The sequence below is a fragment of the Myxine glutinosa genome, chromosome 14, assembly GCF_964187855.1.
Source record: "Myxine glutinosa chromosome 14, kmMyxGlut1.1, whole genome shotgun sequence".
NCBI classification, from domain to species: Eukaryota; Metazoa; Chordata; class Myxini; order Myxiniformes; family Myxinidae; genus Myxine; species Myxine glutinosa.
This window is the reverse complement of record NC_136274.1, coordinates 52,005,033-52,021,348: the sequence shown is the minus strand read 5'-3', so window position 1 is coordinate 52,021,348 and position 16,316 is coordinate 52,005,033. Positions and strand designations below refer to the sequence as shown.

Genomic DNA, 16,316 nt, shown 5'->3' with positions numbered 1-16,316 from the left:
GAAGTACTACGGTTCTTGAACCAGTTCCTGGTTAGACAACTCTTGTATGGTGCTGTTCTCTATTGCGTTCTCATCTTGTGTAATACTGCGCATTGTTATTTGCATATTCTGTATCTATTATCTTATTCTAATATCTACCATCGCTTTCTTTGTCTTGCAGATTGATTGTTCATCGTTGTTGCTAATAAACCTGCATTCAATTGATACATTCTTGTTTATGAACAATCCCTATTCGAAGAATCAAAACGACTCATCATATCTGAAGTCGCAAATGGGGTCCGGATCTTTGACAAGGAACGGACAACATGTCTCGCAACTGACTGGTCGAAGGATGGTATTGGCTTCTGGCTCCTCCAAAAACACTGCAGATGCCCTGGTGAAACCCCACAGTGCTGCCCCGATGGCTGGAAAATCACCCTTGCTGGAGGCCGCTTCACCCATGCAGCGGAGTCGCGCTATGCTCCGATAGAGGGTGAAGCTCTAGCAGTGGCGGACAGCCTGGAAAAAGTAAAGTATTTTGTGTTGGGATGCAAGAACCTGATTATTGCCGTCGATCACAAGCCCTTAATCAAGCTTCTTGGCGACAGACGATTAGAGGACATCCATAACACGCGGCTTGCCAACTTGAAAGAAAGGACTCTAGCATATTGTTTCCGAATTATCCACATCCCGGGAAAACGACACTGCGTACCAGATGCGATTTCACGACATCCGTCGGGTGCCAGACCATCGGAACGACTGCCACTGGTGGATGACATTTCCTCCATTATGGATGTGGCCACATCGACTACACTACGACAGCACACCTTGACTGGGCTGTGGACCACAGATGATGACACTGGCATGGAAATGGCTATTTCTATGGCAGCCATCAAGACGCTCGATTCTGTGCGGTCCATCACTTGGGACGATGTTCGGGACGAAACAGCAAGTGACACTCAGATGCTGCAGTTACTCAATTCTATTGAGCAGGGTCTACCTGTCAGTCGGGACGATTTCCCTGTGTCCATTTTGGAATACTTTCCCTTCCGTGAACACCTCTACACTATTGATGGCATAGTGGTCTACAAGGGGAGGATTATCATCCCACCGAAGCTACGGAAGCTTGTCCTTGAGAATCTTCATGCTGCTCACCAAGGAGTCATGGCTATGACCACCCGGGCCAGCAGCTCGATCTTTTGGCCTGGAATCACTCCCCAGATTCATGAGATGCGCAATCGCTGCTCACACTGCAATCGGATGGCCCCATCGCAACCAAGCGCTCCACCTACAGCCTCAGCTGAACCTGCCTACCCTTTCCAGTACGTTTGTTCAGATTACTTTCATCACAAGGGTCGGAGTTATTTGGTCACCGTTGATCGTTACTCTAATTGGCCAATCATTCAGCTAACAACTGGCGGGACACAAGGCCTAGTGAAATGTCTGCGGTCGAACTTCGACACTTATGGTATCCCCGACGAATTGGCATCTGACGGTGGGCCAGAATTCACGGCACATGACACCCAAGACTTCTTGCGTCGGTGGGGCGTTAACCATCGATTGTCATCCACTGCCTTCCCACACAGCAACTGTCGTGCCGAGATCGCAGTCAAAACATCGAAAAGAATGATCACCGATAACACTGGTTCCAATGGTGAACTAGACACTGATCGGTTCCAACGTGCAATACTCCAGTACCGGAATGCACCGGATCAGGACACTAGGTTGTCTCCAGCCATGATCATCTTCAAGAGGCCAGTCAAGGACTTCATACCCATCATCCCAGGCAGATACTTGCCATCGGACACCTGGCTGGAAACACGCAACAATCGTGAGGAAGCTTTGCGCATTCGGCATGCCAGGGAGATCGAAAGACTCTCTGAACACACGACAAAACTACCTCCACTGGCCGTCGGGGACCATGTCCGGATCCAGAACCAGACCGGCCTGGAACCACGAAAATGGGACCGGACCGGAACCGTGATTGAGGTAAAACAATTCGATCGATACGTTGTCAAGGTGGATGGCTCCGGAAGAATCACTCTCCGGAATCGTAAGTTCCTGCGACGTTTTACGCCTTTCAGCACGACAACTCCCACTACGACTGGCAAAAGTGGCATGCTGCCAACCGTTATGCCAAGTGTTATGCCAATCGTACCGAAATACTTAATGTCTGGTACCCAACCCATCGCCGCTCCAGGAGTCTGTCTCAATCCTGTTACCACTCCCCAGAAGGGTGAACCCCAACATGTCATTGCGCCGGGCTTACCATCACAGACACTCCGCTCCACCACCGCGATGACACCACCCGCGAGAGTCGCTAACCAACCACATGTGCAGACCACCGCCACACCTCCACGGTCACTGCCTATTTCTGCCCCCTTGACGGTTCGGGTGATGATGGACCAGCTGGAGGGGACTCCGGCGTCGGACAGGGCGATAGTGAACCACCCACCGGAGACTCCCACAATGGACCAGGAAATTACGAACTGCCCTCAGAGGACTCCGACGATTGATCGGGTGGTGACGATCATGTGATCCTTTTTCTCGGTCTCCAGTTTTCGTTCTATTCTGTGTCACAATTTAACGTTTTTGGGAAAGGGAGATAGACAACTCTTGTATGGTGCTGTTCTCTATTGCGTTCTCATCTTGTGTAATACTGCGCATTGTTATTTGCATATTCTGTATCTATTGTCTTATTCTAATATCTACCATCGCTTTCTTTGTCTTGCAGATTGATTGTTCATCGTTGTTGCTAATAAACCTGCATTCAATTGATACATTCTTGTTTACTCTCTGTATTCACAGCTGAACTCTTTGCTATCGTATTGGCTCTGGAATGGATAATCGAGTTCAATCTTCTCAGTGCCGTGATCTTTTCTGATTCCCTCTCTGCACTTAAGGCACCAGAATCCCTACAGGAGGGATATAGGTTTGACCTGGTTCTTGAAGTACTGCACCTGATCAACATTGCCATTTGGAGAGGATCTGTGGTCAATCTGTGCTGGATCCCCGCTCATGTGGTGCTGGATCCCCGCTCATGTGGTGCTGGATCCCCGCTCATGTGGTGCTGGATCCCCGCTCATGTAGTGCTGGATCCCCGCTCATGTGGGCATCGGAGGGAACGAGGCCTGTGATCTTGCAGCCAGGTGTGCACTCACATCCGAATACGTCACCCAAATCCCTTTGGGACCGGCTGGAATTGTGAATGCGGTCAGGGGCATGATCGTCAAAAAATGGCAATCCCAGTCGGATACCACCACGAAGGGTAGGTTCTGTTACAGGGTGAATCCAGTCGTGACCCCCCCCCCCCCTTTCGGCTACCCCAGTTGTCCCGCAGAGACCAGGTGGCTCTCTTCAGGCTCAGACTTGGGCACTGTCGCCTTAATGCGTACCTTCACGTGATAGGGTGTCACCCGACAGGGACCTGCGACACCTGCAGGGAACCCGAAGATTTATCTCACCTATTTATGGTATGTCGCCTATATGACGGACCTAGGACTAGGTTGCTTCTATTTAAAATCGTTAGAGAGGAGGGGGTCGGTGGGTCTGACCTGCCCGTAATTTTTGGTCATTTAAACCAGAAGCATCCCCGTTTGTGCAAGGCGGTCCTAAAGTTTGTGAAAGCGTGTGGGAGACCTATATCGTTTTATGGATATCCCATAGGCCTCCTTTTCAGCATATTTTCTTTACAACACAGTTACGTTCAGGTGCGTGGCGTGTATAGAGCCTCGCGGCTCTGAAAACGCCATAAACACTCAAAAGAAGAAGAAGAAATGAGGAGGAAGATTACAGGAGGAAGAAGATTCCGTCGCGCGACTGCGCGAGTGACGTGACCGCCATGGCGGATGGCGGGGACGTGGATACGCCGGCAGGTGCGCATTTCGCCGGTGTTTCACTGGCGGGTTCGACCCGTCTCCATTCCGGCAGACTTTGGAATTCCGCGGCTTCATATCTCGTGTTTTGTTGTTTAAGATTGGTTTTGCATTATATTATTCAAATCTCCGAGGCCTGTGATGAAGGCCTTGTACTTTAATGCTGTGTTGTTGCAGTAAAGCGGAGAAAGGGGGTGTGGGGCGGGGGGTCTTCAGGGGGTCTTCAAAGTGAAGGGAAAGGTCAGGTAGAGAGTGAGTAATGAGTAAGTGATGGTTGTTCGATCGGAGGATATTATTGAAGCAATGGTTGGGGGACGAGGGGCGGTGGGCTGTTGATGTTCGTCATGCGTTTGCGGTGGAAATACTTGCTGTGGGTGATTTGTATTGGGGGTCGGGGGGGGGGGCGGTCTGAGTGGTGTGGATAATGTCTAAGGGGTCGGTGGTGTTATAGACTAGCTATGGTCATGGATGAATTTGTAAGGGCATGGTGGTTGGTAAGAATAGGATAGCCTGGGTTGTGGATTAATTGGATGTTATAATGGTTGATTCGTGGGGAGAGCAATGGGATGCTATTGTAGAGGGGGTTGGAGGGAAATGTTGTCAATGCGTAATGGTGGTGGGGGTGCTGGGCATTGATGGTGATTGTTGGCAGGTGATGGAAGATGTTTGGAGTGGTGGTGGAGGTGAGGGGGTTAGTTCCCAGGTCCTGGAAGATGTTTGGAGTGGTGGTGTTGGGTGGGGTTTGTTGACAAAAACTGGAAGATATTTGGAAAGATGTTGGTGATGGGGGTGGGGGGGGGAGGGGTGACTGGGGAGATAGGGGTGGGTGTCGTCATGTTTGGTGCTTTTTTTTTTCTTTTTTTTTGAAGAGGTAGTGATGGTGTGTAAGTAGTTTAATTGATTTGGTACTGGGGCACTGTAGTTTGATCGTAGCAAGTTAAATAACGGTTGTTTTGACTTTATGGTGTGCTTGCTTCAAAACAAAAGTAAAACCTGTATTCCTGAACATTGCTCGGGTAGAGAGTGGCTGTAGTTGCCTGTAGGTCTGATTGGGGTTGGGGTGAAGGGGGAGTCTGAGGAAGCCGACCCGATTGTCACCTGCACTGGAGTGTGCCAGTTTCGTCGCCTTTCTGGGACTTGGCTCTAATCCACCCTCGGCATGCCAAAGCACCTCTCTTCTCCATGCACACGCATGTTCACAATCGACTCCAAACATCCCGTATCTCTTGGAGCAGTGTTTGATTTGTTTGGAGACATGTCAAGAACTGTCGTCGCTTTGATGTCGAGCATCCCTCCATTCCCTCTTTATATTTTCCCTCACCCTCATCTTCCACTCTGAGCCACTCCTTGTACTTTGTACCATGTCCTAGGTTCATCTCGTCTCTGCTTTTCTGGAAACTTATTTCCATTGGAGTAAAGTTTACAGTCGCAATCATGTTAACGGGGTTTCTGTTTGAGATTTCTTTTCTTTTCTGAGACGCCACAAACACTTAAATAAAAGCTCTTGCCAGATGGTTGGTGTGGACAGTTATGGCTGAGGTTTCATTTTAAAAAATAATTTCTCTCTCTCTCTTTGTCTGTCTGTCTTTCTGTGTGTGTGTGTGTGTGTGTGTGTGTGTGTGTGTGTGTGTGTGTGTGTGTGTGTGTGTGTGTGTGTGTTACGTGCTCCTCCCCTACCCCCTGGTCACGGTGTACCTCCGAGCCCCGAGAGGAGTCACGGCAGAAAAATGTGTTATTCTGTATGTCAAAGATCAATGGGGAAGCCATACCAATTGTTACTCACAAACAAATATTGTATTAAGATCACACAAGAATAACAGTACAACAATAATAGTAATCAAAAGTACAATCAATATAATTATGTCCTATGATGGTACCATCAGTTTCGTAACATATAACTCACTGTGCTCCAAGTCAGTGAACCAAGAACATTATTCTCTTATTCTCTTATTCTCTTATCTCTTATCTCTTATCTCTTATTCCCGGCTTCAAGCCAAAGTTGATTCGCTCCAGCGATCGTCAGATCAATGTCCAATCGAGACCAGAATCCCGTTGGGTTGGCAGTTACAGTCCTGCTGCCAAAGCTGTGCAAAGGCGCCCTCCAGGCGACTGGGAAATCCAAAGGCGCCCTCCAGGCGACTTGGAAATCACACCTTCGGGTATGGACGTTCCACGGCTCACAGTCAGCGAACCGCAAATTAATCTTCAAAAGCCACGTTGCACACACACACACACACCCCAGATACGTCTGAATGCGGTGAGAACGACTGTAGCGAAGCAAAGAAAAACCTTGCGCGACGCGCAAAGGCAAGAAACCTTGCTCGACGCGCAAAGCGCGCGAGTCAAAATGGCCGACGGCCCGTACTCGAGACGTAACGGCAGTCCACCGATTCTCTTCGGAATCGACCGCAAAACCTGACACGCAGGTTGATCTGTCACAGCGATAACAACTCTGTCGCAGGAATCCCTTTCCTGGGAAACCCGTAGTTCACTCGTGACTCTTGCTCGCCAACGTTCGCTCCAGACCGCAAAGCAACTATGCTTCTTGTCCGACTCCACTCGCTCCGCCTTCTTTTCCTTCTTCCTCTTCGTCGTCCGGTTCCCGATCTGGTTTCCGGTTTCTTTTAACTCTAACTTTTTCACCTTTTGAAAACAGTTCATAAACAATAAACCTTTTGAAAACAATAATAGTACATGGAATCAAAAATGTTTACAGTGGATGAAAACCACCACAACGGAAGTGACGAATCCGTAACAGTGTGTGTGTGTGCGTGCGTGCGCGCGTGCACGTGTGTGTATTCCACCAACAATCTGTTGTTTTGTTTTGTTTTCTGCAGAGGTTTCCACGGCTTCATTCCTATTTGATTGCAACTTTCTCACCTTAATAGTACCTTCCTGGACCATGATTGAAGTTCTGCTCAGCAATCCCCGAGGATGTTTTTACTTCGGGGCTCAATTTGCTGAACCGGGCTCCTCTTTTATTATCTTCTTTTTTTTCTTTTTTTTTTGTTGCAGCTGACCCTCGTTGATTTGATGTTCCACCAAAATGTATTCGCTTTTATTAGTCCCCTTCCGGTGCACACCGGAGGGGGACTATAGGTTTGCACTCAGTCAGTCCGTCACGCAAAGAACAGTTTTCCGGACTTTTTTTTCTAAACTCTTAATGCTAATTATTTCAAACTTGGTACATGGTTTCCTCATGATAAGTTACAGATCAAGTTCGAACTTCACGACGTTTCGATCATTTTTGACAAAGTAATGGCACTTTGAACTTTGGTAATTTCCCCAACAGTTTTCCGGACGACAGACTGCCGGTAGGGGACATGTATTGCAGCGCAATACTCAGAATGCTTGTTTCTCCTTAATCTCTTGCAGCAGTCTCCTCTTCCCTAAGGATGGACTGTTCTCCCCTCTGGGCTGGTGCTCCTGCCTCACACCTAGCTTCGCTTCACGCTGTTGAAACCAAAGCTTTCAGAATCATTGGAATCTCCCGCAATGAAGCTAACTCCGAGGGCCTTTCACTCACTCACTCACTCACTCACCGCAGGCAGGTTGGTGGTCTTTCTGTCTCCTACCGACTCCTCTCCGGCCTTGCTCCCCCAGCTCTCTCTGTGCTCTGTCCCCCAAATATTCCTGCAGGTAGAGAGAGTGTGATGTGAGAGAGTGAGAGAACAAACTCACTTACTCTCTTCAATCCCATTCCTCCCTCCAGGTCTTTAAAACAGCTGTTCACCACTATCTCTTATCTTCCCCCATCCAAAACCTTGATCTTTTATACCCCCGTTAATTCACCCCAGATCCACTTTTTTGAAATACCAACGTCTTTCCTGGAAGTCCGAGCAGTGTTCATGTGTTTTTTACCTCTCCCACGTCCCCCCCCCTTCCCAGGCCTCCTCCCCCAAAGCCCTCTCCCTCACACAGATCTCCCGATGTCCCTGCTCTCAAATGTTGTACTTGTGTGCTTCAGTCTCTCTCCTCATCTTGTCTACCGCTCCCCTTATTATATGTTCTATGTGTCCATTTTTCTTTTTTGTGATTAATGTTAGCTCTTTCACGAGCCTCGATCTTGTATACAAAAAGAAAAAGAAGAATGATAGAAGCAAGGCGGTCCATTGGACCTCTGAGTTTGTTCCTAAGTTGCTATTGTTTTATATGCAGCCTGTGGCTGTTGGTTGCATAACTTTCTGGAAGTGCTGCTTTGCCGCGGCTGCAGTGTCCCTGTTGCCAGTAGGCTGGTATTCATTTTGCCGACCTCAGAAGGATGACAGGCTGAGTCAACCAACCTCGTGTTATTTCAATGGTACTGCAGGGGCTCAAACTCAACACCCTAAGATATTAAGCAAGCCACCTTAACCTGTAAACCAACACCAGGCTCAGCTTGTTCCTAATAATGCTGCTGTTTCTATGGGAACATGACCCTGGTTTACCCCCACCTAAGGGAGTGGGAGTGCGGGGCCCACATGCTTAAATAGATGAGTGAGCGGACTGAATGAGACAATGACCCCACCCCACCCAGTGGAATTCCTGCTTTTGTTGAACCCTAGCCCGATTAAGGCATTTGTTCCTGCATTAGTGTACCCTGGTGTGTACCCTGGTGTGTACCCTGGTTGGAATAGGTACACCGTATCCCTGCGTGTCGTAAGAGGCGACAAAGAGGGTTGGCATCAGGAAGGGCATCCGGCCATAAAAACATTGCCTCAAAAAGAGAACCATGACAATTACAACTACATATGGGCAGGGTACAGCCCGAAGTGGAGATCGGTTTCTGAGGTTTGGGACATGGAATGTAGGGACAATGACAGGGAGATCAGGAGAAGTGGTGGAAGTATTGATCAGAAGAACAGTGGACATATGTTGCGTGCAAGAGACGAGATGGAAGGGAAGTGGTGTGAGAATGGTGAAGGGTAGGCAGGGACAGAAATACAAGTTTGTGTGGCAAGGGTGCCCATAGGGCATGAATGGTGTTGGTGTCCTGTTTTCTGAGGAGTTTGTAGACAGTGTGGTGAGTGTGACTAGAGTGAGTGATAGGTTGATGATGGTGATAATGATGATTGGAAAGCTCTTGGTGAACGTCATCTCGGGATATGCTCCGCAGGTTGGTCGGAGCGATGAAGAGAAGGACAAGTCTGGTGTGCGATAGAGAAGCTGATGGAAAACGTGAAAGATGAGGAAGTTGTTGTGGTAGGAGGAGACCTAAATGGATATGTGGGAAGGAGTATGGACGGTTTTGAGGGAGTTCATGGGGGTTACGGATATGGTGTGAGAAATGGAGAAGGTGAAATGATTTTGGAGTTTTTTGATGGAGCTGATTTGTTGATTTGTAATACTCAGTTCCAGAAAGGGGATAATAAGCTTGTTACATACATGTCAGGTGGGTCGACGACAACTGTTGACTACCTGATGGTGCGTAGACGAGATAGGGGGCACCTCCGGGCCACAAAGGTGATCCCGGGGGAGGAGGCTGTTTCATAGCACCACTTGGTTGTCTGCAACATAAGGGTGAAAGGTGCGAGGAGAGCTCGGCGGGTGAAGTACCAACCGAGAATGAAGGTGTGGAGGTTGAAAGAGGTGACAGTAACGGAGGCATTAAAAAAGAGGCTGTCTGAGTAGGGTAGAGGATGATGTGGTTGAGCTTGAACGTGGTTGGATGTCAATGAAAGATAGTCTGTTGGGAGCTGTTGGTGAGGTATGTGGATGGACAAAAGGACCACCAAGGCACTCGGAAACATGGTGGTGGGATGATGAAGTTGGAAAGAGGATTGACGAGAAGAGGAAGAAGTTCAAGGAGTGGCAGAAGGCGAAGGGTACGGGAGCAGAAAAAGCAGAGCATGAAAGTTATAAGGCAGCCAAGAAGGCTGCAAACTTGCACCCCGAACATAATACTGTCTAACGTTCTAATTCCCCACCCCCCCCCCCCCCAAAAAAAAACAAAAAAAAAACAAAAACATTTATTTTCTTTTCTCCACGTGTACTGTTGTCTCATCCTGTATTTTCTGTCCAGGTGTGCTGTTCGCCCCACCCCCATTATCTCCTTGTTATCACCATTATTACCATATTCACCATATCATACCATACCATATTCATACACACATTCACCATACCATATTCACCATATCATATATCACCATTATCACCATTATCACCATTATCTCCTCCCCATTCTACCGTTTGCCCTGTTCACGTGACTCGTGGTGGTCCCTCTCGGCTCTCCCCCCGTTGGTATTTTTGTGCATATAAGATTGTTCATAGTTCTGTTTAAATATTTTTAAATATGTTTAACCTTTCCCCTTCTGTTTTTTATTCAGTGGTATATTACAACACGCTGTTTTTCTTCCTATTTAAAAGGCTTTTCTCAATTTCCTCTCCAACTCATTCCACTTCAAAAAAAAGAAATTCAATATCTTATACGTCTCCCTCACTACATGGTCTAAATTCACATTCATTCCATCCCTCCTCCATCATCCTGAACCGGATTGCTAACTTGAAAATCACAACAAACCCAATTTGTTATCAATGTTCGTCTTTCATTAATCATCCACTTTCTAAACTCCCCTCTTGCCCCTCCCATCCAAATCCCCCCCCTTGCACCTACACTCCGAAACTTCCCCCTTGCCCCTCCACTCTTAAACTCCCCCCTTGCCCCTCCACTCCTGAACTCCCCCCTTGCCCTTCCCCTCCTAAACTTCCCCTTTGCCCCTCCCCTCCTAATCCCCCCCTTGCCCCTCCACTCCTGATCTCCCCCCTTTCCCCTTCCCTCCAAAACTCCCCCCTTGCCCCTCCCCTCCTAAACTCCCCCCTCACTCCTCCCCTTCAAAACTCCCCCCCAATCCCTCCCATTCAATTCTCCCCCCATACCATTCCTCTCCAATTCTCTCTCCTCCCCCCTCCTCCTCCAAGCTGCCTCCTCCCCACTTCGTCTCCCTTCTATCTCATACCTCCACCCCCCCAAACCTTCTACTTTCCTCTGCCCCCCCTCAAACAACCCCTCACTGTGCCGCATCCCTTCACCAGCAAACCTTTCATCCTCCTCATCCTTCCCTTTCTTGGAACTCTTCTGCAACATCTGAAACACTATCAACTGCTCTCCCTACCTCCCCCTCTCATCCTTCATCTTACCCTACTCCTCCCCTCCCCTGTCCTGTACCCGATGCTCCCCCTCTCTCTTCATTAACGGTATGGACCTCAAACATCCGGGGCCTTCGCTCAAACCTGACTGATCTCTCCATACAGGTTGCTTCTGACAATCCAGACTTGATCTGCTTAACAGAGACTTTCCTCCTTCAAGATGTCTCTGATTCCTTAATATCTCTTCCTGGTTACTCCCTCCTCCGGTATGATAGACCTGAGCCTCGGCCTGGTGGTGGGGTGGCTATCTTTGTCAAAAACTCTCTTCCTCACTCTCCTTGCACTGCTCTCTTTCCTCCTCACCCGCAGGAGTACCTCTGGTTACGGCTTCCTCTCCGCTCCCACCTTTTGTTCATATGTGTTCTGTACCGTCCCCCAAACAGTGATGACTCCATCTACATTTCAATGTCTGACAACATGGACCAACTTCTATCCACTCATCCCAACTCTCTCTTCCTCATATGTGGTGACTTCAACTGTCATCATGCCACCTGGTTGGGTGTGGGTTCCTCTCTCACTAGTCATGGCACCTCAGCAAAGGACTTCTGTGACTCACTGGGATTGACACAATCTGTCAATTTCCCGACCCGGATCTCAGCCAATGGAGTATCTTCTCTTCTAGACTTGGTTATGACAAACTTCCCTGCTAATGTCTGCTGCTCTTCTTCTGCTCCAATCGGTTCTTCTGATCATGTACTTGTCAAAGTGGACATCTCTCTGGCCATTCTCAGAGAGCCTCCTCAGCGTCGACGAGTCTGGCATTTCACTCAGGCCGACTGGGACGGTCTTCAAGCAGCCATCAATCGTCTGGATTGGTCTCCCATCTCCACTGCCTCTGACATCAATTCTTCCTGGGAATTCTTCCAAAGCAAACTGATCTCCCTCATGCACAGATTTATCCCATCTCGCCTTCAATTGTCTTACCCTTCCTCCCGTCCATGGTACACTGAATCTTGTGGTGAGGCTGTTGCCCTGAAACAACTTGCCTTTGCCTCTTGGAAGGCTAATCCAACTGAAGGAAATCTCAGTTCCTTCCACCAAGCTCGGAACAAGTGTGTGTCTACCCTCAGGAGTGCCAGGAAGCACTATCTCTCCTCACTCAAGAATGAACTCTCAAACCTGTCTCCTTCCTCCAAATCCTGGTGGCGTCTGGTCAAATCCGTTTCTGGTGTTTGTTCCCCCTCCATCCCCTCCCTTACCTCAAATGGCCACACAGTTGACATCGCACGTGACAAAGCCGAATGCCTCAACTCTGTGTTCGCCTCGAAATCCTTAGTCCCAAACCCATCTCTCTCTGTTCCCACCTTTCCCAGTCGAACCCAAATGCTCCTGGACTCTGTGTCCTTCTCTCCTGACAAGGTGGAGGAGTTTTTGTCAAACCTCGACTCTGATTCTGCAACTGGACCAGACGGCATCAGCCCACGGGTCCTAAAATCCTGCTCTGCCGCTCTATCTCACCCTCTCTCTGTTCTTTTCACCCTATCTTTTGCTCAAGGTCATCTGCCAGCATCCTGGAAATCAGCTAACATTACCGCTTTACACAAAAAAGGTGCAAAAACAGATCCTTGCAACTACAGACCAATCAGCCTGCTCCCAATTATCAGCAAAGTCATGGAATCCATCATTGCTTCGGATATGAAATCTTTCCTCTTCTCCAATGGCTTGATCTCTGATCATCAATTTGGTTTCAGACCAGGTCACTCTACTCTGGACATGCTGCTTCTGCTGTCTCAACAATGGATGGAGGTCCTGAATGCCAAACAGGAAATCAGAGCTGTCTCCCTTGACATATCAAGGGCCTTTGATACGGTCTGGCACCCAGCTCTGCTCACCAAACTCTCCTCCTATGGTATCCATGGAAATCTCCATGCATGGCTTGCGGACTTCCTCTCTGGTCGTAGTCAACGTGTGGCCCTGAATGGATTTCTCTCATCTCCCCTTCCTGTTCAGGCTGGAGTTCCCCAAGGAAGTGTGCTGGGCCCTGTGCTTTTTCTGGTCTTTATCAATGATCTCTCTGACTCTCTGGAAAATCCTCTCTATCTCTTTGCTGATGACTCCACTCTCTGCCGCTCCATTCCTCTTCCCTCAGATAGGCAGTCTGCAGCCTCCTCACTCTCTGAAGACCTGGACAAAATCACAGACTGGTCAAACAAGTGGAACATGTCTTTCAATCCTGCCAAATCTCACTCTCTTACTATGTCTCTCCGGAAAGATCGACTGGACAACCCTCCCATCTACTTTCTCAACAATCCTCTCCAAGAAGTTCTGTCACTCAAGCTTTTGGGTCTCACTATCTGCCATGATCTTTCTTGGGAAAACCACATTTCCAAGCTGGCCTCCAAAGCCAGTCGCCGACTGGGCATCCTCCGTCGTGCGAAGTCCTTCCTCGGCACACCTGAGCTCCTCACCACATACAAGGCTTTCATCCGCAGCTCAATGGAATACTGTTCTCCCCTATGGGCTGGTGCTCCTGCCTCACACCTGGCTCGGCTTCACGCTGTTGAATCCAAAGCTTTCAAAATCATTGGAATCTCCCACGATGAAGCTATCTCTGAGGGCCTTTCACTCACTCACCGCAGGCAGGTGGGTGGTCTTTCTGTCTTCTACCGACTCCTCTCCGGCCTTGCTCCCCCAGCTCTCTCCGTGCTCTGTCCCCCAAATATTCCTACAGGTCGCACAAGATCTGCCAGCAACCCTCTGATGGTTAAACTGCCGAAATCTCGGCTCTCTGCTCACCTTCACTCTTTCATTCCTCTTTTCTCCCGCCTGTGGAACAAACTCCCACACTCCCTTCAATCCCTCTCCTCCCTCCAGGTCTTTAAAACAGCTGTTCACCACCATCTCTTATCTTCCCCCATCCATAACCTTGATCTTTTCTACCCCCACTAATTCACCCCAGATCCACCTTTTTGAAATTCCAACTTATTTCCTGGAAATCCTGGCAGTGTCCATATGTTTATACCTCTCCCACCCCCCCCCCTTCACATGCCTCCCCCCCTTCACATGCCTCCCCCCTTCACATGCCTCCCCCCCAAAGCCCTCTCCCTCCCACAGATCTCTCGATGTCTCCATGTCTCTCGGTCCCTGCTCTCAAATGTTGTGTTTGTGTCCTTCCCCCTCTCTCCCCATCTTGTCTACCGCTCCCGATGTTATTTGTTTTATGTGTCTGTTTGTCTTTCTGTGTGATTAATTTTCGCTCTTTCACGAGCCTCGATCTTGTATACAACAACAAAAAAAAAAAAAAAAAAAAAAAAAAAAAAAAAAAAAAAAAAAAAAAAAAAAAAAAAAAAAAAAAAAAAAAAAAAAAAAAAAAAAAAAAAAAAAAAAAAAAAAAAAAAAAGGCGCAGGAGGCATGTAGAAAATGTTCGGAGAACGCTTGGATTCAGAAGAGGGTCAGATAGCGAAAGAGACGTGTGATGTGATGGGGGGGAGTTACTTGAAGGATGAAGTGGGACAAATCGTTGTGGACCCAGATGGAATTAAAGGAAGATGGAAAAGATATATGGAAATGCTGTTGAATACAGAGAATGAATGGGATGGCAACATAGAGAGTAACCCAGTTTTAGGACCGGCAGAGAAGATAACTGAGAAGGAAGTTGAGGAAGCGATAAAAGCAATGAAGAGTAGAAGAGCGGGAGGGCCGACGGGAGTTGTGGGAGATATTGTTACGGTTTTCCGCCGCCCTTCTTACCCTTACCAAGGGGGGATTAAGTCCCTTGTTCTTTCTGGGCCTGGCGTAACCAAGAGACTTGAAACGCCTCTTCCGGGCAAACGCAAGGTAGGGTTTCGGGACCAAGTCTCGCTCGTACCTAAATACCCGCGCCGCCACGGAAGCGGGGAACCAAGCCTCGCACGAGCCACGTGTAATTTGAGTACACCGAGCGGATGATGGATTGCGTGCCACGTGGTCCGTGCAGTCACCGTTAATATTGGACCCCGATTAGAGCGGTTTAACTCGTACCACGCTTAGTCAATGATGGAAATCACAAGAACAATCGAATGGAAGGAAGAACACAGGTTTAATTATTATTCCCCAATATTATGTACAATGATCGGTAGAAGCAGGGACACAGAGCAGAACTTAAGCAGTCTTATTATTAACACCCAGACTCGGGCCCGTTCACACTCACATAGGGGATTGCAGGCAGGATGATGTTCAGACCAAACGCGCCGGCTTGGTCGTCCAGGAACGGCCCCGTCCTGCTCTCCTTGGTCACAGCCCGTCCCGCGATGATGGCAAGCAGGCGGTGGAAGGATCCTCGTAGCGCATCTCCTGAACAAAGGCAGATGATGAGGCAGGAAGGCGGGAAGGAATGTACGCGTCTCTCGGTGCGGCTGGCGGTTCCACAGCGCGTTTAGCCACCAGCGCGCTATCACTCTCGTAACCCAATGCACTATAGCGGCTCGGCTTCAAGCTTAACCAAGCGTCACTTTACTAGGAGCGCTCATACGGTTCATGCGCGTCTCTCTCTGATCTCGTATCTTTCAAACTCCACTGCTGACCGCGCTCCTTCAACTCCTCACTCAATGCCAACTCACCGCCAACTGCTCGACGCTCTTACTCCACTTACTGCTCCTGGTGGCTTTGCGCAACGGCTTATATCTGCCACGCCCTGAGCCTTATCGAACGTTCCAGCCACGCCCTGTGACGCAGTGCTGCAGCCACACCCTCTGAGCCCTGATTGGCGGCTCGCGCTTACCGTCAGCTTCTCTGCCGCCCTCATTCGGTCCCGACCCGACCCTCCAGGCCGGCCTCGTGTTAATTCGCGCCAAAAAGCCAAAGGCAGCACAAAGAGGCGTAAGAGGCATAAGGCAATGGAGGCGGGATAAGGCAATGGAAGTATGAGAAGGACCTACTCTCATTACTCTACTCAACGCAAAACTAACACAGGAAAAGGACTATTTTTACACATACTATGAAATAACTGAACTATCGCGAGGCTACATGTTGTTCGTGTGACTAACTATGAGGGGGAAATTTAACCTTTATTATACAAAACTCAAAACCGCAACAATATGTTGAAGGCAGCAGGAAGTTGGGGTGTGAAGAGAATGACAGATCTGTAATCTGGTGGTGAAAGAAGGCTGCATTCCAGTGTTTTGGGAACTGAGTACCCTCGTCCCTCTATACAAGGGGAAAGGTGACCCTCTGGAGTGTGGCTCGTACCGAGCGATAAAGTTATTGGAGCATGGGATGAAGGTATTGGAAAGGGTGTTGGAGAGGAGGATAAGGAAGAAGGTGAAGATTGACGAAATGCAGTTTGGATTTATGCCAGGAAGAGGAACGACAGACACGCTCTTTATTGTGAGGCAGTTGCAGGAGAAGTACATGGAGAA

General features: G+C 48.7%; 1 protein-coding gene across 12 annotated transcripts in view; it reads left to right on the top strand.

Annotated features, from left to right (window-relative positions):
* The first annotated feature begins 3,740 nt into the window (after positions 1-3,740).
* The window catches only part of LOC137439766 (uncharacterized), a 99,804-nt gene continuing 87,228 nt past the window's right edge, over positions 3,741-16,316 (top strand). For 5 of the 12 annotated variants that reach the window (XM_078768252.1, XM_078768251.1, XM_078768249.1 and 2 more), the window contains exon 1: positions 3,768-3,854. In XM_078768252.1, coding sequence (XP_078624378.1) covers positions 3,821-3,854 — 34 coding nt within the window. In that variant the 5' untranslated portion in view covers positions 3,768-3,820. Of the gene's footprint in view, positions 3,855-16,316 lie in introns of all 12 variants that reach the window. The other 7 variants (XM_078768242.1, XM_068135838.2, XM_078768256.1 and 4 more) reach the window with 4 other exon arrangements.